Below are 22,492 nucleotides of genomic sequence, written 5' to 3'. Positions count from 1 at the left end.
ATATGCCATAGGTGTTGATATCTTCATTCACCATTGGTACACAACGAGTCTGTAAACCTCCGTGGCAATTTAAAGAGTCAGCAGTTTTGTGAGAGACAAAGATATGCCAATGACAAACAAAAAAACACAGGAAAAGTGAACATCTCAAAGGATAGTCTTGGGTGCAGTAAATTCAATTAGATCAAAATGGTAGCTCAATCATATGCTGCAAAGGCAGCAAAGGACTACACCGTCAAACACACAAGTCCTTCACAGCATACTTAGGGAAAATTGAATTGTTCCTGATTTCAAATAATATCTTGGAAGAGAACTATATCACCATGTAAAACAAATGCACACAGACAATGTTTGTGTTTGTGTACATTTGGATGCTATGCTTCAAGTCATTGATGGAACCATGTGAAAGGTTAGATCTCAAAGATCAGGACTCCAAATCTGGCACAAAGATCATTGTCTACTAGTCAGCCATGATCCCTGGACTCTTGTATGCTTTAGAGACATGGACATTGAAATAAGTATTTCAAATCACCAAATCATCTGCATAATCCTTCAAATTCATTGGCAAGATGAATGAACTAACGTCATCTAATTCTCCCAGGCCAACGTTCCCACCATCAGGGCTCAAATCACACTCAGCTGATGTTGATGGCCAGGACACGTTGTTTGCATGCCTGACACTAGATTCCCAAACTGTACTCTTGGCTTGGTCCACTCTCCACCACAACCTCCCCAAGATGTGCAGCTAACTATTTTCCTCTATTTGCTCTGCAGTGTGCAGAGGAAAGGCCTTTGAGTGCACAAAGGCTGCAAAGCTTCTTCAATTGTGCATGATGCCTTGAGCCTGGTGAGCAGTAGAATTTTGTAGCAGTGGGTCTTTGCACAAAACATGCATGACCCAAAGCACATTACACACCTTACCCAGTGTCAAAGAATTTCCAGGCCTATTAGTTTTATTAAAAGTTTGGAAGCTAATTAATTTTTTTTATCCCCTCCTTCCCCCTTCCCCCCCTTTGTTAGCCCTCATTCCTGTGACCCCCTTACCCCTTCTCTTTCCCCTTCCCACGCCCTCATGACCTGCCCGTCTATTCCCCACCTCCTTCCCTTTATTCCATGGTCTACTGTCTTCTCCTATTGGATTCCTTCTTCTTCAGCCCTTTGCCTCTTCTACCTATCACCTCTCAGCTTTTTACATCACTCCCTTTCATCCCCCCTCCCCCACCCACCTACCTTCCCCCTATCAACTGCCAGCTTGTGCTCCTCCCCTCCCCCAACCTTCTTATTCTGGCTTCTGCCCTCTTCTTTTCCAGTCCTGATGAGGGGCCTCGACCCGAAACATCGACTGTTTATTTCCTTCCATAAATGTTGTCTGGCCTGCTGAGTTTCCAGCATTTTGTGTGTGTTGCTCCAGATTCCAGCATCTGCAGAATCTCTTGCATTTTAGATTAAATTGAAGGCTGAGGAACATCTAAGAAAAGATCTTTATCAAAAAGGAGCTGCAGTATTATCTACAGGTTTGGGGAAAATTCAGATTAACTCTGAGATGCTAACCAACACTAGAGCTGAATATTTTGATCATTATAAAGATAAAATCCTTTGTGCTCATTTGCAAGGGGACTCAAATTATGCTGATCTCCTATCAGGATGGAAATTAAACCATATCATGCTGAGCTGAATCAAACACAATAACAATATTGATGCATTGGACAGTTATTTTTTTAATTTCCTGTACTTTAAATAACTTTTTTGAAAATATCAGGTAAGAAAAAAGCATTTTACAACTTCAAAATCTCCAACAGGCTCCCCAATGCAAAGTATAAACATATTATTTAAATATGATAATTATCAGCATATTTCTTCCAATAGTTAACAAGAAATTTAAGTATAACATTCATTGATTGAAGTTTCAGATTAATTTGGACTTGCAAACTAATTAGAAATTAAAGGATGGATTGTTAAAAATAAAGTTGAATTCTGCTGTGCTTGGAAATGGCAATAGTTGTAAGGTGAAATCCATGTTATTCTAATTACTTGTCTATATCCTCCTTTCATTGTCAATGGGCCATGGAATTCAATGGATCAGCCATTGGAACTAAAACAATATAAATATTTTTCTTTCCAGTGTTTCCCTTCTGGTTGATAGCAAAGGTAAAACTAACATGAAAAATTCAGTAGAATTTTTAAATTGCAAGCTTGCTTACAAAATGAAGATTCATGCTGAGTTTTTTGTTAAAGTCATCTTTGAGGGGATTTTATCCCTTGTTTATTGCAGAGTATACAATCTTATATTTTCATATGCAGCGTAGGCATTGTTGAACATAATACTATGCCAAAATGAGTGTCTTATCAGTACAACATTCTAGCAGCAACACTGAAGTAAACCAAAATAAACATCATAATTTAATCAAGATATTCTTCAACTTAATGGAATCTGAAAGTTTAAACAGGAGATCATTAATTTTAATGTGCAAAACAGATTTGGTTTCCAAAAAATAAAGTTCCTAAAAAATCTAGCCATATAGAATAGTTACCTTCATTCAGTGAAGCACTGAAATGTATATATAAAACATTTTTTGTTTGTTGACAAGCTATATAAAACTTTCATATTTTAATTTGCAATAAAGGAAGAATATAAAAAAATAGAGTGGACTTTCTTTTATATTTTTGCAAAAAGACGTATTTATATAATGCCTTTCAGCCTTTGGCCATCGCAAAGCATTGTACAATTAATGAATTGCAATGAAGGAAACATAGTGACCAATTTGCACGTAGCCCACAAAAAGGCATGTGATAATCCATATAAGTGATACTGAATGAGGTAAAGATATTGTCCAGGACCAAATAGTTTCATGAGATTTTTTTAGATCTGCTCAAGAAGGCAGAATAAGCCATAGTTTGTCATCTCATCCACAAGGTGTCATGTCATCAGTGCATTACCACTTTGGTACTGTACTGTACTTAAGTCTAGATTTTTGTATTTCAGTCTCTGGAATGGAACGTGAATCCACAAACTCAAACAGAAGCAAGTGGACTACCAACTGAGCCAAAAACATGCATCATTCACATTAGTTTTCCATTTATCCTGGGAATAAAACAGGAAGTATAAAGCTCTATATTTTAGTTAAAAGGATATGAATAAGGAACTAACAGTAATGTAGTTACACCGAAATAAATTTCAGTTACAACCACTTACTAATATGTACAGAAAAATGTGGTATTGACTTGCATTGGTACACCACAGGAAGACATAATAATGATTTTTATTTGCAAATTTGCAACATTCACACAGTTTCTAATTTAGTCAATATAAGAAGGAAACACATTTCCATAGGCTAAGATCACTAAATAATTAATCTTAGGAATGTTTATGTATCTTTCAACAAACAATTCAGGAAAAATAGTGGTAGAGACTTGGGAGTAGATTGGCGACTTGTTGGGAATTAAAAATGTAAGGGAACTGATGAAAATACGTTGCTAAGTAATCGCGGGGAAATTTGGTCCTTTTTTGTTGAAATGTCAATTGCTTGCACTTTTAAAAACACACCATTTGAATTATCAGCAATTGTAAGGTGGAACTGCTAAATAATCCAAATTCTTATCAGACACAATCTGGTTTTGATTTGATAGGAGACAAACATAAAATCACAAATGATAAAAACGTAGGATGTTATAAAGTATGTTGTTCGAAAGCTTGCAGATTATGATCTTTCTAAACCGATGTTCTATTGGATGTATTTTCATGAAAGCTGTTGGAATGATAATTTAGTATTTGTTATCTATTAGGAAACTTATTTTTTGGAAAATAACAGATTGAATTACAGTCATTGAAAGCAAAATGTCAAAATGCACTGCTACTAAGGGGAGTATAGGTGAATTAAAAGATTACTTGGCATATACAGTAAGTTAGTCAATGCTCAAATGTTGATTGCCCCTCCTTTACTGATTGTTTTTGTCTAATTAAATTGTACTCCACCCAAATGTAATCATTGTGGCCAGGAATAGATGGATTCTATTACATAAGTTATGAGGAATAAAGACGGACATGACTGAAATGATTAGTGATTTTTTTTAGATACATATTTTGGGGCAGCTGGTGCAACTTTCCCTGCAGGTGCAGAAGGAAGTTGATAGTCTGCTTTTGACTCAAACAATTGGTAGAAATGGGCATGTGTATCCACCGGAGAAAGAAGGAAGTGAAAGTAATGTGAAAATAACAGTATAAACTTAGCTCTCCTGACATAATTTTACACATCAGTTGGAATTTGAAATCCAATAGTAGAAGTAGAATTTAAATATCTCCGTTTTCCCGGAAGTACCCTCATCGTTCATCTTTATTCCTTAGAGTGTACATGATAGAATCCATCTACTCCTGGCCACATTAACTATGTTTGGGTGGAGTATAATTTTGCTTGTATTAGAAAAAGTTTGATACTCTGGGATCATTGATATACACATCCATAATGTTCAGTATCTTTGTGCATCAGTTCACTAAATGTGGAAACCTGAGAAAAATTAAGAAGTTCTGCCTTGACACTGCACTGTCTCACTGCAACACTGTTGGCCTTTAAAGCTGGACTGAAACACTTTATTGTGGCACCTTGATGGGACAAGAAAATGCAGTGATATAACATGCTAAAACAGCATTTCTGTGATTAAACTTATTACAGGTAAATATAAGCCACTATCATCTATGTTCATGAGCTTTTAATAGTGCATGTTAGTGAAATAATTTTAGAAGCTGGCCAAACCTTAGCAGACTCCATCTATTAGAATTTGAGGGCATGTTTCTGGGTAAAATAAATTTCCTTAATTATGTTGTAATTGAATTTCAGATGGTTTGTTCATTAACAAATATATAAACCATAAAACAGATATAATAAAGAAATATTCTCATAAGAATGCTTAGGGAGAACCTGTAATCTAGTAGCAACCTATGGCAGGGACTTCTAGACCAAAAAACAACTGGGGAAATGACCAGAATCTTGATCTGAAATGTGCTTCAGTATACCATTGAGCTGTCATGACATACAGACCCACAATGTAAGGTTATTATCTTATATTACGGATAAATGGAAATCTATTGCAGCATAAATATCAAAATAATGTAATTGCAGAAGCATTTTAGTTGTCATATATGCATGATCTTATACTTTTTTTCCTTTGTTGAAAATTTATTTGAAACATCCATTAGAATGAAGCAACTTCACTTTGAAACTGATGATGGATCTGAATTCTTGGAGTGGTTGTTTTGATAGAGGTACAATGTTTGATGCAAGAATTGATACTGCTCACTAGTCTGGATCATTCCACCCCTGTAAAAGAGAAGCCAGATCATTCATTCTGTAGTCATTATACATGTCTGGAATAACTAACATAGGTAATAAAATGTCATTGGAAATGAGGAAATGGAAAAGATTTACAAATTAATTTCACATTTTAATACACAAATGTAAACAAAAGGAACTTATCACACAGGATGTGCAGGCACATGTAAAGGGACAAAAAGTACATGATCTTTAATCTCTGTGTAAAAGAGTTTAGATGTATTGCATAGAAATCTGTAATTTCTGTTGAAGCAAAGCACATGGTATGACAAATAAAGTAACTTTAGAACTGTATCTGAAGAGCAGTGTATAAGGAGTGCATTATGATAGCAGCTATTATAAGGGGATTTAGGAGTTTACATTTTCCATACAGATGTTCATGTGTCTTCTTTTAAGTATAATTTGCTTTTAGAAGGTTAATATTACAGGGAAAACCAGAACTCCCTAAAATGCTGAACAAAGACCAAAACTCCCATAAAAATGTGCCCGAATTCTAATTGATATCCCTGTTGTACCACCATTTACTGGTTCCAAAATTAAATAATTCTTCTTAGCAAAATGAATAAACTCACATTTCTCACCAGTTTCCATCTTGCCCATTCTCTTAACCTGCCTAAATACCTTGCATAGACTGTTTTAGTCCTGTCATGGGAGATTTTCAGAAGAATCTGAGCATGCTTGTTTATGAAAATGCAAGAAAGTGTTCAGATTTGCATGTGAACATTTCCATGTTCTTGGAACATTCTTAAGCATGTTACAACCAACAAATCTTTTGACAAGTTGTCACTGCTTTGTAAGTAGGCACAGCAATAAATTTCATTACAGTAACCTCCCAGAAATAGAAATTATCACATAATCTTTTTTCTGATGTCTATTAGTGGATGAATTTTGACCAGGAAAACCTTCTTATTTTAAATCTAGCTCAACATGCAGATTGAATAACTGCTACAATGGAACGTGCCATCAGTACTCCATTAACTACAAAGCAAGACTGCATGCACAGTTCAGAATTGGACCTTTAAACCACAATCTTCTACCTTTGAGATGTGTGTTCTATAAACTGAACTAGGCTGACACTAGATTAGTGAAGTTTAGAAATCAAATGGATACACATTCAGCACAATAAAAGCCGTAATATGGCTCGATATAACAACCTTGTTAAAGAAAACTGTTTGAGTGATTGGTATGACAATTTGAAAAAATATGATTTTGGGTGGTGAGATGATGATGGTTTTTAATTGAAAATGTGCTGTGATGTTTAAATCCTGTGGCAAAGTGTGTTGCACTTTATTTGCAAATGTGTGACACACATGTTAAAAATTACGGCAGGCTAAACACTTCTGTCCATTATTGAATCACAAAAGCTCTTAAATATGCATTCTAGATCTCTTATTTTTGCTATAAGCAACACCACTGACCTGTCGATCCGCATTTGGCACACTATCCCTAGAATGTCCACTTTGTTGGTTTCCTTTAATTGTTGGCATCCAATACTTGTGGCAATGAAACAGCCTGTCCTCCCAATCCCTGCACTAAATGCAAAGACTATTGTTATCATTAAATACTTAATAGATGAAGTATACTTAATAAATGTGGAGTATAAACAATGGAGTTAAACTAACTGAGGCCACTCAAAAGAAGGGCCAAGGGAAGGGGAAATATTGAGCTTGGTGGATTCTGTTCTTTTTTGGTCATGAGGAGCAGAAAGATCATGTAAAAGGCTGATTTGTTGTCAGCGATGCTGCATTAGAGCACCACTCTCTGATCAATTATCTCTCTTCACCTCACATGTATAAATATAATGTCAGGTAACATGAAAAGCTAGTTAGTGGGTGTTCTGGCAAGATTTTGAATGCATTAGGGCTTCTAAAGCCTGAGTCATCAAAGTTCTCATATAGATATTCTGCATGAGAACTCAGGTGATCATAGCTTGCACATTCACTATTCTTCTTCCTTGCTCTAATGCTCTTATATCTGATGCCTCACCAATGCAAACTCCACATCTGCCGTATCCTATCCAAATATGCAGCGGCTGTGCATGGGTTGGTAGTTGTACTGTGTAATTGAGTGTTATCATCATTACTGTTTTCTTTAACTTCCTCCACTGCCTCAGTGAATTGCAGTTTTGGAGACATTGTTAATGTTGTGTTGGGAGAGAGGGAAAAGGAAAATGTGTGAGCTCACTGCATCTGAAGCTTATCCGAATAGATTATTGAAGAAAATAAATGGAATATGAGAGGAAGATTATGCAAGAGATTATCTTAATCTTCAGAAGATTCAGCCCCACAAGTGACTATGCCTTCAGCAATGGCCCTTCATTTAATGACATGTAGCTTCTCCCCAACATGTACTAGAATAGGTAGGCACAGTTCTTCCTCTATAATTGTCAATACCTTCTCATGCAAGGGAAACAATACTGTGCCAGTGAGTGTGGCACGATCCACTTGCATGATTTCCATTCTTGCAAAAATAACTGGAAGCAGGTGGTAGAGAGATGTGCATGTGAGGTTTGAAACAGCACTGAGTCTGCGAAGGTGAGATAAAGCATACAAATACCAAGTTTGATTTGCAATTGATAGAATTTTTGTTGGTTGCAGAGTCAAGGATATTTGGTGAATTGAGCCATAGCTGAGTCTATTGGTACAGTCAATAGGATTAGGTATTTGAAGTTGCTTTCTGTGAAATTGACTTCTTGGCTGAGATACTTGAACTTCTTATGGTATTGCATCCAAAACCTTGGGCAGAATTCCTGCCATTGACCTTCATAATTATCTGTTTCCATGGCCTTCTGACTGTGTGCCTCAAGGACCTACATCTCTCCTACAGATATAAAATAGCTTTTATCTTTTCCTCTTCTACCATCCAGGTTATGAATACTCTGATAAACTCAGTGTGCACTCATTCCCATCGTGGGCCGTTATTAATTGTCGATTATTCCTAGTGATTACTTAACCTCCGGCAGCCACAATTCGCTACTTTTGGAGGTGTAGGTTAGCTTTAGGTATCTCTAGGAACTAATCATAATCGACTCTGCTGGTATGTGTAGCTGATGAATAGCTAACTCACAGCAACTTTCATAGTCATCAGTCATCACAAAGTTTCTTTGCTGCTTGCATTGCACTGACTGACTGTGGACTCTTTGTGAATCATGCTCCCCACACCGCCGCTCCTATCCATTTTTGTGAATTATCCAATCAAACCTTACAATACTTAATGAGCAATGCTTCTCAAAGCAACTTATGATGGACTCCTGCTTCACTGGCTGATAGCCTTGTAAATTGATATATGACTATTCAGCGCTTCCTTTCTTGGTAGTGTTGACGTTATTTAACACAGCTGGATAATATTACACTTGCAAGAAAAAATGATAAGCATTTTTGTAAAGATACATAAAATTGAATAGCAAAAAATAATCATATCCATTCTTTCATCAATCCATCAAACTGGTGGAACAATTTACTTTCATGTTGATTTTTCCACATTTTGAATATTATTGTAATAATTAAGAGTTTGGAAAATGGTTTCTCACCTGCAGTGGACTACAATGGGCCCCCTGTTCCCAGCAATCTGCCTGCTTCCTGCCACCTCTTGTACAAGGTCCAGAAGTGATTGCGCTGTATCTGGAGTCTTGTGATCCGGCCAAGAGGAGTACCAATAGTGCTTTACACTTCGAGACTGTTTGGAATCCTGGAAAGAAGTAAGTCAATTAACACTCAGTCCTCATGAAGCCTCCTTTTTGATATTTCTTTGGAGGTATTTACTGGCCCAAAACAAATACTTTGCTCAAGTGTTGCCCTCATACCTTTTCCCCTTTTTGCTCTAGGCTGACCTTTACACTTCTGCTGTGAAACATTAGGCAATGATTTTTCCAAAACCGCCATTGAAGAGTGCTTTAAAATACCCTGCAGAATGATGTCTCTTGTTTGAAAATCAAAACCACTTTAATTCTCCAACCCACTCCCAATCTGACCTATAAGTCTGTGGCCTCTTGCACTTGTACAATGAGGCCCAGCACAAACTTGAGGAGTAGTGGAGGGGAATGCAATAGACCAACGTGCCCAGGCAAACTTCCTTCCTCTCACCTTAAATCTGTGTCCTCTAATTTCAACCACCCCTACCATAGGAAACAGACTCTGGCCATCTACCTTATCTATGCCTCTCATAATTTTATAAACTCCTATCATGTCACACTTAGCCTCCTTTTCTCCAAGGAAAATAGACTGAGGCAATCCAATCTCTCCTGATAACACAAGCACTCCAGTCCCAGCAACATCCCTGTGAATCTTTTCTGCACCCTCTCCAGCTTAATTGTGTCCTCACTGTAGTGTGGTGACCAGAGCTGCACACAATACTCCAGCTGCAGTCTAACTGATTTTTTTATATAACCGTAACATGACATCATAACTCTTGTACTCAGTGCCTCGGCCAATGAAGGCAAGCATGCCATGTGCTTCCCTCGCCACCCTGTCTATCCGTGTTCCCATTTTCGGGGAACTATGTACTTGTACCTCAAAGTCTGTCCATTTAACAAGACTGTCCAGGACCCTGCCATTCACTATGCAGGAACATGCTGGTTTAACTTCTCAAAATGTGTCACTTTGCACTTGTCTGATTTAAATTTTCAAATTCCATATGCCCTTCCGTTGCCCAATTCCCCAGTTAATCTATATCCTTAGACAAACTTCTGCATTGTCCACTCTACCACCACATTTGGTGTCATCTGCAAACTTACTAATCATGCCACATACATTCTCATCCAAATCATTAATATCTAAATGATAAAAAATGAAGGACCCAATCCCTGCAGCACACCAGTGGTCACAGGCCTCTAACCCTCCACTGTCACCCTCTGTCTCCTAACACCAAATCAATTTTGTATCCAATTGGGTAGCTCATCCTGGATCCTGGACAGCATGGTAGTGTAGTGGTTAGCGTAATGCTATTACAGTGCCAGAGACTAGGGTTCAGTTCCACTGCTGTCTGTAAGGTGTTTGCACGTTCTCCCCATGTCTGAGTGGGTTTCCTCCCACATTCCAAAGACGTACAGGTTAGGAGCTGTGACCATGCTATGTTGGCACCAGAAGAGTGGCGACACTTCTGGGCTGCCCCCAGCGCATTCTCAATTACGCATAAAAATGCATTTCACTATGTGTTTTGATGTACATGTGACTAACAAATAAATATCTTATCTCTTATCCCATGTATTCTAATCTTCCTGATTATTTAACCAAGATCTTGACCTTAAACCAAGGCCGTCCATTATTCAAAGAGGCACAATGTTTCCCTGGTACTCTATGTTTCTATTTCCCCTTCGTTTTAAAAAATCCTCCAAAATCAGATGAATTAAACATTGATCTTGTGCCTGTGAGCAACACATTTCATCAACAAACATGGCTACTGCATTGTCAATGTAATGTCAGATAGTTCAACAAGTAACTTAGTTCCATTTCCCAATATTTCATCTTCCTTCAATCAGCTGTTCAGCCTATTTTGAAATGCTGTCTTGTTTCTGTTTCAATTACAACTCAGTGCATTCAATACCTCTGAGTGAATAAAGCATCTCTTGCTCTCTATCCCAAGCCTCTTACTTTTAATGTAATATTTATTTCTATTTGTTTTATCCCCATTAATTACCACCTTGTAAATGCTAATTATGAGCACCATCTGCCATTTTTGTTGTTAACTGTGCTAATGTGATTATTGTTCCAGTACCTTAATGGTTAGATCCCGAACACTGTACCCATCACATTCTTTCAGGTTGTTTACAACAAGATCAAACCTGCCAAAGGAACCTTGCTTTTCTGGCCAATAGACAACACATTTCTGAAAAACACAACAAAAATGGTGTGAAGGTAAAGAAAGGGGTTGCTTTTATATAATACAAAGTTTTCTGATTAAGCATTTCCAGTAATAATATTTTAAATTGCAGCAGTGTAGACATAATTAATCAAGGTACTTTAAAGTTATATCTCTGCTTTAGCTAAAATTTATGTATTGCAGCCTATATAGGAACTGACTCTTCTCTGTTCCTTTGTTCCCTTGTTCCCTTCTTCCAATTTGTTATCACCTGCTGAGTCATAATAGTATTCTTTCCAGCATACAGTTTCCATGCACCAGGGCATATTAGCTATACACACTGGGACTCCTGAGCTCACGGAGGAGCCCCCTTTGTATAGGAGGAAACTTGGCTATGCAGAAAATGGCTCATAGTTTTTTAAAATTATTTCAAAATAAATCTGGTTCATGGCTGCTGGAAGTATTCTGCTGAAACTCTATAAAATCCATGAACAGAGCCTCACAAAGATCTTAAACCAAGGCTCACCAGCTCCTCCTCAAAGTAAGGAACAGCCTGTTAAAAGAACCTATTTGCCCAAGTGGCTTTGAGTCACTGTCAAACATGATGGTTCTCAGAAAGGAGCAGTGAACAAAAAGACATCCAATTGATGGCGATCAAGATTTTGTTCCACCCCCAATGTCATTTGCATGTGATGGCAGGCAAGTAGAAGGTGGGGAAAGGGTGCATGAAATTAGAAAGGAGATGGTGGGCCCCTTATTCCTAATATCTCCACAATAATCTCATATGATCCTGAGTTTCACCATAGCAGAAAAATTTCCCCCTCAATTAATTATTTTCCTTCATATTAAGACCACTGGGAAACTATCATTCTATAAATCTGATAACTCCATCATTGCAATGTGGACTAATAAATCCATGTACCTCATTCTTTTCTTTTAACTTTGTTATCATCACAATTATCGGACAATCTTCTTGCCAAATCATCTCCCAGAAGTCATTTACTGTATTTACCATGGGACCCTGGGTAGCAATGTAAGCTTTCTCCTTTCCTCCATAGCCCTACATCAAAGGGATAAACAAAGACAAATATAGTCAGGTGCAATTTTATAATAGGGTTAAATGCATGAAATTCTCACTAATTTACTCAGGAGGTTAAATTCTATGGAAAAACTAAAGAGGTCTGTATTCACATTTACAGAATAAATGTGTAAAACAAATATCAGTACATAGGAATGAATTGGCATGTGACCACAAATAATGGCACAAAAAAGAATTCCTATGCACCCAAGGTGGAGAACAGATCTATTGAAATAAGAAATTTAAAGTCAAATAAAAACAATGGATGTTTCTACTTACGTTAAGAAAGGCACCTGGAATATTAGAAACAGAAAGGTAATTGGCAGACAGGTGTGAGGTTACTTTGGAAAGTTTGGAGACAGACCATGGTACAAGCAATCCTGAAGATCACTTCATGTTTAAATGGTACTATTGCATTAAATGAGAAGGTTAAAATTAGACAACAATGCCCACTCTGCTAATTTGAGCTAGACGGCCAAGAATGAAAACTTTATGCACATCTGTTGGAAGTAAATCCAATTTGAGTAAAAATCTGTACTGAACACTAAAAGAGCTCTGTTGATGTCCAATAAAATAATTTTCTATTGTGTTGATAGTGTGAAAATAAAAGCATCTTACCCTCACATAGTTAGCATTAATGTAGGAGCTTAGGTGATCACCATGCTTCTCTGACGAGAGGAGGACTCGGGTCTGTGGATCTAAAGAAGGGGAGAAGCAATTTTTAAAAAGCATGTCAGGGACATTGTTGTTTGAACAAAATGTCACAGAAATTATCTAAGGTACAACTGTTAAAAAAATGCAAACGAATGCAGTAGACTTTTTCCCTCAAGGATTGGAGGTTAGGACACTGATTCCTAACTGGACAAAGTTACTAGCTAGCATTGTGATTGCAGATCTGCAGAGCCTAAATGGAGAGTGCCAGATTAATTACATGTTGAGGGTGTTGCTCACAAAAGTAATATGTGCAAAATCAGCCTGGAATGTCTTGGACTAATTCCCAGAGGACAGAAATTCCTATCTAATTTGGCTTTGATTGGATAACCAAGTGAGTGAAATGTCACTGCATGTTTTAACTTTGGGATATAATCGCAGCAGACAGTATTTCTTCAACTAGCTCAATTGGTACAGATAAGAGGAACTCTGTCCAGTTTATTGTAAACCTTGAGCTGAGCTGAGAATTCTTGATGCCTCCATCAGACATTAGAAAGACATTCCCTTGATCTTTATGACTTCAAATACGACATATGACAAATTGAAGTCATTAATAAGAAATAATGAGATAAGTACATTATTTAGATGTGTTTCTCAAAAGTCTTGATATTTCTGTAACTTGCACATTTGGACAAATGCTGGTAATTGACCTTATTATAGAATGCAGTCTAAATACTCATGCTGACACTAAAACTGGTTGATACTTGTAGAAGAAGCAGATAGAAGACTGCTTAATATTCTATTTATGTCACACTGCCTTTCAGTTTTCACTCAACCATTTCATCTGAACAAATACAAATGTTCAACACAAATATTTCTGTCCACTTTTTGCATTCTGTAATGGGAGTTTCGTTTAAATGGGATGTGTATATAATTTACCAAAAACTGGCTATGACATCTTTATCAGAAGTTTAATTGTTTTAGCTATAAGCTCTATATGGTTTATTTTTCATATTATTGGAGCTGTTATATTTAAATAATTTAAGTTCTCTTCTTGTCAATGTTCTGCATAGCCAAGATTGAGGTTTTTTTGTCTTATCTGTTTTCTGGCCTGATATTTGGCTAAATTGATGATGAAACACAGCCCCGAGTTTGCATTTCTGCTCATGATCAGATTTGGTGTATTTAATGTGATTTTGTTTTCCAGGGCTGGTTTTATATGTACTTGATTATGCTCACATTTGATGAATGTAATAAGTTGATTTATTTTTCCAGATATATTTATGTTTGCTGACCCAAGACTATCCTTCTTTATTTATTTAACACACTTATATATTGCCACAGCTTGGTGTTGGGAAAAGGCACAGAAGCTGAAAAGAAAGCACCCCTGCAGAGAATATAAATCTACATACAGAGAAGTAAAACTCAAAGAAAAACAAATCCACAAATGCTTAGTAGATGTGATCAACACAACAAACTGGAAGCAAAAAGCTGAAAGACGTCAAATACAGAAGCATTAGGTGCATGATACAGTAAAGCAATATTGTTCATTTCTCTACTTGTGCAGCTGGACAGGAATTTTGTCCCAATATTTACAAGTCAAGATGGGTGTGATTTAGGATGGAACTTGGAATTGATGGCATTTATGTGTAATTGCAGCCTTGATTTTTCTAAATTATGGATGTCATAGAAGCTTTGGTAACTGACTGAAGTGCATCTGGTAGATATTACAAACTGCAATCATGATGTGCCAATGATGAGGCAGTTGATGGACACAACAGATACTGCAGGTAAGTGAATAACATTCATCAGATTGCTTTACATTCCGAAACAGAAAAAAATATAAAGGAATCACAAGGCACTTGAATGAATTATACCAGTTCTGTTTTTATCTCTTTCTCTTTTTGATAAAATTGTTAATTATTGGTCAATATTTGTTTTAATAAAGAAGAAATGCTATGAATTACTTTCATCAGCGAAAATGTACAAATCAATGTAGTCTTTTAAATTCTGTTTGCTCAGTTCAAAAAAGGGAAAGATTTCCAGTTGTTAAGACTATTGTCCAATCAGAATGCTTTTATGTTCAATAGTTCTGCCTGTGGCTGCTCTGAGCAAAGCACAAACAAAGAATGAAAAAGTATTACAGGCGATCCCCGCATTACAGCCGTTTGGGTAACAAAAATTTTCCCATATAGAATTTACAAATTACTACCGAAGAATTTGAGATATAGAATAAAATTCACTCACATAGAATGTATGTGAAAAAAGTAAATAAATATATACAAATTGAAGTGGCTTCACATTATGGAAAATTGCAATACAGGCTGTTTTCCAGGAAGGCAGTTCCCCCATGATGCAGGGGTCACCTGTACTTTTATCTTCCTAACTGAGCTAATATATTAAGGTTTCAATAAGTACCCTTCACAACTGATAAATACAATTTCTCATTCAAATTCACATTCCTTCAAGTTTAAAGAAAGGAAATGCAATAATGTCCCTTTAAGATTGATAATATTATAGAGTTTTCAAACATCAGACTTACTTGGCAAAATAGTTTTATATCTGTTTTTTGAAGCATGACCTGGTATATTCAACTCATCGGGTTCAATAAAATTGGGTGGAATTTTCTAAAAGAAGGGAAAAGTAAATTGAGGGCTGCATTATCATTAATTAAGAGGCAGAAAGTATGTAAACATTTAAGAAGAGCAGATAGCTCCCAAGTCTTTAATTGTTAAAAATTGCTGACTAAAAGTTTGAAATATAAATGCAGAAATTTTATTTCAGTATCCAAGTCCAACTCTTCAGCAGAACTGCAGGGTTGGGAGTTCTTTTCAATATACCACAGAAATCTCAGTGTGCTATTTGCAACTTCATTTTCTGAATATATTACCATTAAGAGTTAAGAAAAGCAGTGTATAATGTTACAGAGAGCTGTACATGTTAGCAAAGTCCAGCAATAGGTATGGGACACATAACCCAACAGGATTTAGCATCTTTACAAGATGCAGCTATAAAATTGTGAATGAGGGAGGTGAAAGGAATCTTCTTTCTGATAAGACCATATAACTTAAGGATACAAAGTATCCCTCTAGCATACAGACCTCAATCAATTCTTGTACAGATCTATCATTGAACCCTCCCCCTACCTGTCACCACAAATTGATCAGCTATCTGACCCCACCTTCCCTAAAATGATCTGCATAGAGGTGGTCAATTAATATTGTAAAATTGTGCATTTGATATTGAATTAAGAATTGTAGCAAGGCAACAAACAATCGCAGCATAATGCCAATTCAGTGGTTCCATCATCTTCTAGGTAATACACGAAAGCAAATAATTTGTATTATTAACTACATTTTCCCTTTTAGCGCATATATTTATTTGGATGTGACTCTGGAATTCCTTTAATTCCAAGTACAGGCATGTTTTTCTTCAATGAAGCAACAACATAACAAGGGCAATTCTATATTTACTTCAGTCCCAAATAACATTGGTGATGCTTCAAGCTACTTTTCAACAATAAACAGAACAAACAGCCAAGTAAACATGAAATCTGCAATTACATTTATTTTATAGACATTTTCTTTTAATTTAATTACTGAAACTTTAATATTTTATTTATACAGCATGGTAACAGACCCTTCCAGCCCAAAGTTTTAAAAACTACAAGAATTAGTTATAAAGTTTAAACATGGTTAAAAATTTCAGGAATAAAAACACTTAATCGTCCTTAAAGACAATCAAAAACATTAAAGGATGCTCAAATTATTGCAAAAATCTGAAATTAGCAACACTTATATCTCAATCAGCAGGTCCCCTCCAATAAAATGAACAGTGAACTCCCCACACCAGGTCCAACTTGCTGTAGGTTACTCACACAGATTGCCCATATTGGAATGCAGTTAATTAAAATGTATTGGGAATTCTGGGATAAAAACAGAAAATGCTGGAAAAACTCAGCAGGTCAGGCAGCATCTGTGGAAGGAAGCAGTTATCATTTCAGGTCCCAGATCCTTTGTCAAAACTTGAAAGATAAAAGAAGCTCATTTTCAGTGGCAAAGAAGGTAGGAGAGTGATCATTAGAACAAATGGAATATCTATTTTTCGGGTCTATGTTTGTACATGGATGCATGGAAATCACAAACTTATTGGAACATACAAAGGGAATTATGGTATATTGTCTGCAAAATATGGCCTGTTATTAAAATGTGTGGCCTCAAAAGCTGTAGTCTCTCTAGAATTCATTGATGAAACAGTAATTGAGCACTAAAGAGAACAACCATAAATGGCCAGTAGATGGTGCTAATGCTTAGTGGTCCAATCAAAGGGAAAAGCGCAATTGGGCAAAAAACGTTGGAGAGTGGCGGGGTGGTTTCTGCAGGCCTGTAAGGTCGCACTTATTTGCAGTGAGGCTCATTCTTATTGCCTGAGTTATTTCAAATATTGTAATCTATTTGACCACTAAAAATAAACACAGCTCCATCTGTTAAAATGCAGTTTGAACTTGCATCCTCATCGTAAATCTCTTTCTTGGTGCTGACAGTTCTGGTCATGTCTGTCAAATAGATAATATCATTTTAAATGCTGGACTTGAACTCAGCACTTCAGGATACCCAAGTATTTCTGAATTTTTCCAAATTCCTAATGTCATCTTATGATGAAAACTGTGGTTCTGCCGCTCAGAAAAAGGATTCACAGTTTGCTGGCTTTATCTTTCCCTGTAGGCACTTACTTGCTATATTGCACTAAATCATCCATCAACCATAAAATGGTGGCTATCATATTACTGTATCATTCATTTTTGTAAGCACATTTATTTCAGTAAACTTTGCACATATCAAGGTGAAGAGATTGCCTAGAAACTGAACCGTGTGACTCTACATTTTTGTGTGCTACAAGTTTCAATTTCAATCTTGAAAAAAAATTCAATTGCAAAAAAAAACTTGGACTTGCTGTGAGTTCTAAAATGTCTGAGATTTTCCTTTCAGGTCATCTCTGCTTATGACATCCTAATATAAGGAGTCGCTTGGACATGAGCAGTGGAATTCAATGGTGTACAATATACCCTGGACACCACCTCAGTACTTATAGACCATGTGTGTTGACCATGGACAGCAGGGGCCAGTCATGCAGAAATGGCTCTTTATGGGGCTTGTAAGACTGCTTCATTGTGATTTAAAGACAACCTGCCTGATCAGGACCCGGGTCATGGAACCGGGAGTGGGAATCCACCTCAGGTTAAAGTCCCTTTTAATCTTTGCATTTACCAAGCTCTTCCCAGGTCCTTTATCATAGTTATGACCACTATTCCACTCACACATGGACCTCGGTAAACTGATCATTTGCCGAACCCACCCTCCACCTGATCGCTGGATCCCAACAATTGATCGGTCATCCAAGCCCACGCCCGTCCAATTGAATCTGTTGCCCAAAACCCCACCCCCACCCGACTGAACAATGACCTACTCCCCACATTCAACAGAACACCTTGTCTGCCATTTGATCCTTGCCTGACCCTGACAGCTAATCACAAACTATGCCCTCTCCCCTCGATGGCCCCCTCCCCTCGATAATCTTATGTGACTCTCAAGGAAGTGGGTCCCCTCTTCCCTGCTCAAGGCTGAATTATGCAGCAGGAGCTTCTGTTGGCCTGCTAGGCACCACCATCAATGGACCTGTGCAATCATCATTCAATGCCTTTCAAGACTAGAACCATTACTTCTTGCTTTTTCAGTATTATGTACGTATGTACAGATCTAGATTGCACAGTGAATGGCTCCTCCATCACATTGTGAATATGGTGGTGGGAAAAAGGTTTGCCAGTAATATACCCTGCAATGTTAGGGTTAGGAAATGCATCACAAGTAAAATCAAGGAGAGATAAATCACACCAATCTTCTCCCCTACTTCTTGAGCAGTCCCTTGGGGCCAACCATGATTTGTTTCCACAACAATTCAAACGGTTCCGAGGTGCCTAATGGGTCCAGAGGTGTCTGTGGGATCCACAGACTCTGCCACAGTTGTGACAGGTGGAGCTTGATGTTAAGGTGAATGAGTTGACTGGATCATTGTGCAGTCGTTCTGCTGTTTGCACTTGATGTACATGTGCTCCTAAAACAGAAAACTGGAAAAACTAAGCAGGTCAGGCCACATCTGTGGGAAGAGAAACAGTGTAAATATTTTAAGTTAGAGCCTTGAAGCTTTGACCTGCTGATTATTTCCAGCATTTTCTGTTTTTGTTTTAGTTTTCCACCATCTGCAATTTTTATTATTTTCATCCATGTGCTCCTGTCAGAGTGACTGGCAGAGTCTGTTGTTTCTCTAAATGTTTCTCAGCCAATTTGAGAAGGCTTGGGTCAAGGATTTCCATGAGCCATTTTTTGAAGGAGATTTTAGAGACATCCTTGAAGTGTTTTTCTCTGTGCTCCTGGGAGTTATCTCAGTGTTGATTATTTGCTTTAGGAATCTGATGTCAGGAATGTGGCCTGCCCTTCAAAACTGGTAGAGAGTAAGTAGAGCCTTGTGCAGGTGATGTTGGCCAAGGAGCAAACACTGGCTGCTGCTTGGTAGACTATAAACTTGGTGCTGGGCTTGAGGTCTTGGTCCACAAACATTAGTCTCCACAGGCAGCCAAAGTCTGCTGGCATATTCAAAGCAATGATGGATGAAGCCATTAATGGATCCAGCTATAATACTGGAGGTCCAGTTCTGGACTGCACCTTCAATGATAACAATTCCCAGTCCCCTTTCTATAACAGTTCCCATCTTTTCTTCCTTGGTGTTACTGCTTACTTGCTCTTTTTGCACAGAAGGTTGTAGGTGCCTGGAACACGTGGCCAGGGCTGGTGGTGGAAGCAAATACATCAGTGGCGTTCAAAATACTTTTAGATAGACACATGAATATGCAGAGAATGGAGGGATATGGATCCTGTGCAGACAGAAGGGATTAGCTTAATTTGGCATCATGCTCAGCACAGGTGTCATGGGCCGAAGGGCCTGTTCCTGTGCTGTACTGTTCTATATTCTATGTTCTAAGACAGCACAACGTCAACATTTATTATATATCCGACCTCGGTAAAGAAAGTAGAGAAACATTAATTTATGGTCTAATACTTATCAGCTGTGTGGCTTTGCCTATCCTGGTCCTCCTAATCAGTGCTACCCCATCACTGGCAATGTCCAATTCAGCAGATGGCCTTGGACGATGATCAGAAACAGTCTGAGGCACAGAAGAATTGACTGGATGCGTTATTTTGCCATGAGGGGTGGCAAGTCTGGGCTGGATCACAGGCAGGTCTGGGAATACCAGTGGAATGGTGAGATCACCATTCCCATCAGGCTGAGAAAGGACAGGAATATGTAACCCATGTTATCACTGAGCATTTTTAGTATTCTGCAGGAGGATGTATCACTTGATTGTCATTAGATCCTCAAACCCCTTTGAACTCTAATACCCAGATCCATGATGGTGGTGTTCTGTGTTTCCACTGTGGTAATTTGTGTGACTAATGCTTATGCTGCAATTAAATCTGACATAACACCACATGATAGCTGGTCAGTAACTGCTGTAATTGAACCAGCCATGCGGGAAAAAACAGACTGCAGACTCTGTGCAAAGCCCTGTGAATGTTTGTGCTGGGTTCAAGTCTGCTCATTGATACTGTGTGTATGTCTTTAAGGCAGGCCTATGAATGCATTGAGGATTTAATTGTGAATGATCATCAACCTTCATTGTTATGCTGCTCCATTAAACTCCTCTCGTACAACCGTTCTTATGTGTGAACTTTTCCTCAGGGGAGCTGGCATCTGGTCCACCTGTTCAACCCAAACCCCATCCTTTCCTCTGTCCTGGCTGCAGGTCACACAGCTGATGATTCATCAGATACAGATCTCACCTCCCAGCTAACCACTACAATAAGCAACGTGGATGTATTCGGGCTGGTGGCTGCGAGTGTCTGGTTAAGTGATGGGATGTCTTTTATGGTTTCTTTCTGTACAGCCTCTGTTGCCTGATCAGATTCTGAGCTGATCTGAAAAGAGATAGCCCCAAACATAACTTTATGGTGAAAAGAGGGGGCGTGGAGGTGAAGACTTCTACCTCCACCATCCACAGATTATAAATTAGAAAAGACTGTAGGATCGGGTTGAAATAAGGTGCGAGAAGGAGCATCCTGCAATTTTTAACGGGCTCTGCCTTTTTGCTGGCCATGGGTTCTGCAATTAATTTAATAATTTTTCTCCAAGGGGAAAAGTGGTGGTTAAAAGCTTGCACGTTCCCTGTTAGTTTGTTGTTTTTGGCGTTGATTTTATGCCATTTCATTGTGTAAAAGAAAAGGAAGTATCTGAACGAGTGTCAACGAAAATGATGTGCCTGCCGTGTTGAATGCCAGCTGTTTAAGCAAACTGTGAAATGTGAAATATAATTGTGAGGCTTGAACCAATGGTAAGTGTGTTAGGGTGGACTGAGGCACATGAGTGTTAAGTTCCACAATGCAATTGCATGTATTTCAGTGCTACCCAGTGTAGACGTCAACATATCAACCGGTCAGCTTGACGTCAGTGGTGGGGAAGACACTGGAAGGAATTCTGAGGGACAGGATCTACCAGCATTTGGGTAGACAGAGGCTGATTAGGAGGAGTCAGAGTGGCTTTCTGTGTGGGAAGTCATGTTTGATGAATCTTTTAGAGTTCTTTGATGAGGTAACCAAAAGGGTAAATGAGGGCAGGGCATTTCGACTTTAGCAAGGCCTTGGACAAGGTCCCACGTGGCATTCTTTCTGGAAGATTAGGTCCCATGGAATCCAGGAAGAGCTAGTTAGGTGGATTCAAAATTGGCTTAGAGGTAGGAAGCAGAGAGTGGTAGTTGAAGGTTGTTTCTCGGAATGGAGGCCGATGACTAGCAGTGTGCCACAAGGGTCGGCTTTGGGACCCTGTTATTCATTATTTATGTAAATGATTTAGATGTGAATGCACAAGGCTTGATCAGAAAGTTTGCAGATGACACAAAATTGGGAGGTGTTGTTGATAGTGAAGAAGGTTATCGTGGATTACAGGGGGATCTTGATCAGTTAGGGAAGTGGCCAAGGAGCGGCAAATGAATTTCAATACAGAGGTGATGCATTTTGGAAAGTCAAACCAGAGTAGGAATTATACATGAATGGTAGAACACTGGGGACTGTAATGGAACAAAAGGACCTAGGAGTACACTTGCATAGATTGTTGAAAGCAGTGTCACAGATAGACAGGATGGTGAAAAAGGCATTTAGCACGCTGGCTTTCATCAGTCAGGGCACTGAGTATAGGAATTTAGACATTATATTGCAGTTGTATAAGTTGTTCATGAGGTTGCACTTGAAGTACCATGCAATTTTATTCACCCTGTTATAGTAAAGACGTGGTTAGACTGGAAAGAGTGCAGAAAAGATTTGAGGATGTTGCCAGGACTAGAGGGCCTGAGTTATAGGGAGAGGTTGGCCAGGCTAGATATTTATTCCTTGGAATGTAGGAGGATGAGGGGCTACCTTATAGAAGTGTTTAAAATTATGAGATGCATAGATAAGGTGGACGGTAACAGTCTTTTTCCCAGGATAGGGGAGTCCAAAACCAGGGGGCATAGATTTAGGGTGAGTGGGGAAATATTTTAAAG

The 22,492-nt window shown here is 38.2% G+C and overlaps 1 protein-coding gene across 1 annotated transcript in view; it reads right to left on the bottom strand.

Moving 5' to 3' along the window:
- Positions 1-1,695: 1,695 nt before the first annotated feature.
- The window catches only part of LOC127580934 (receptor-type tyrosine-protein phosphatase R-like), a 64,090-nt gene continuing 43,293 nt past the window's right edge, over positions 1,696-22,492 (bottom strand). The window contains exons 5-11 of the mRNA XM_052034909.1: positions 15,389-15,473; positions 12,814-12,893; positions 12,040-12,177; positions 11,034-11,144; positions 8,851-9,008; positions 6,740-6,853; positions 1,696-5,309 (exon numbers count right to left, since the gene is read on the bottom strand). Coding sequence (XP_051890869.1) covers positions 5,201-5,309; positions 6,740-6,853; positions 8,851-9,008; positions 11,034-11,144; positions 12,040-12,177; positions 12,814-12,893; positions 15,389-15,473 — 795 coding nt within the window. The 3' untranslated portion in view covers positions 1,696-5,200. The remainder of the gene's footprint in view (positions 5,310-6,739; positions 6,854-8,850; positions 9,009-11,033; positions 11,145-12,039; positions 12,178-12,813; positions 12,894-15,388; positions 15,474-22,492) is intronic.

This window comes from Pristis pectinata, chromosome 20, assembly GCF_009764475.1.
Source record: "Pristis pectinata isolate sPriPec2 chromosome 20, sPriPec2.1.pri, whole genome shotgun sequence".
In the NCBI taxonomy this organism is placed as follows: Eukaryota; Metazoa; Chordata; class Chondrichthyes; order Rhinopristiformes; family Pristidae; genus Pristis; species Pristis pectinata.
Note: the sequence above shows the minus strand (reverse complement) of the source record. Positions and strands in the feature narration are given on the sequence as shown.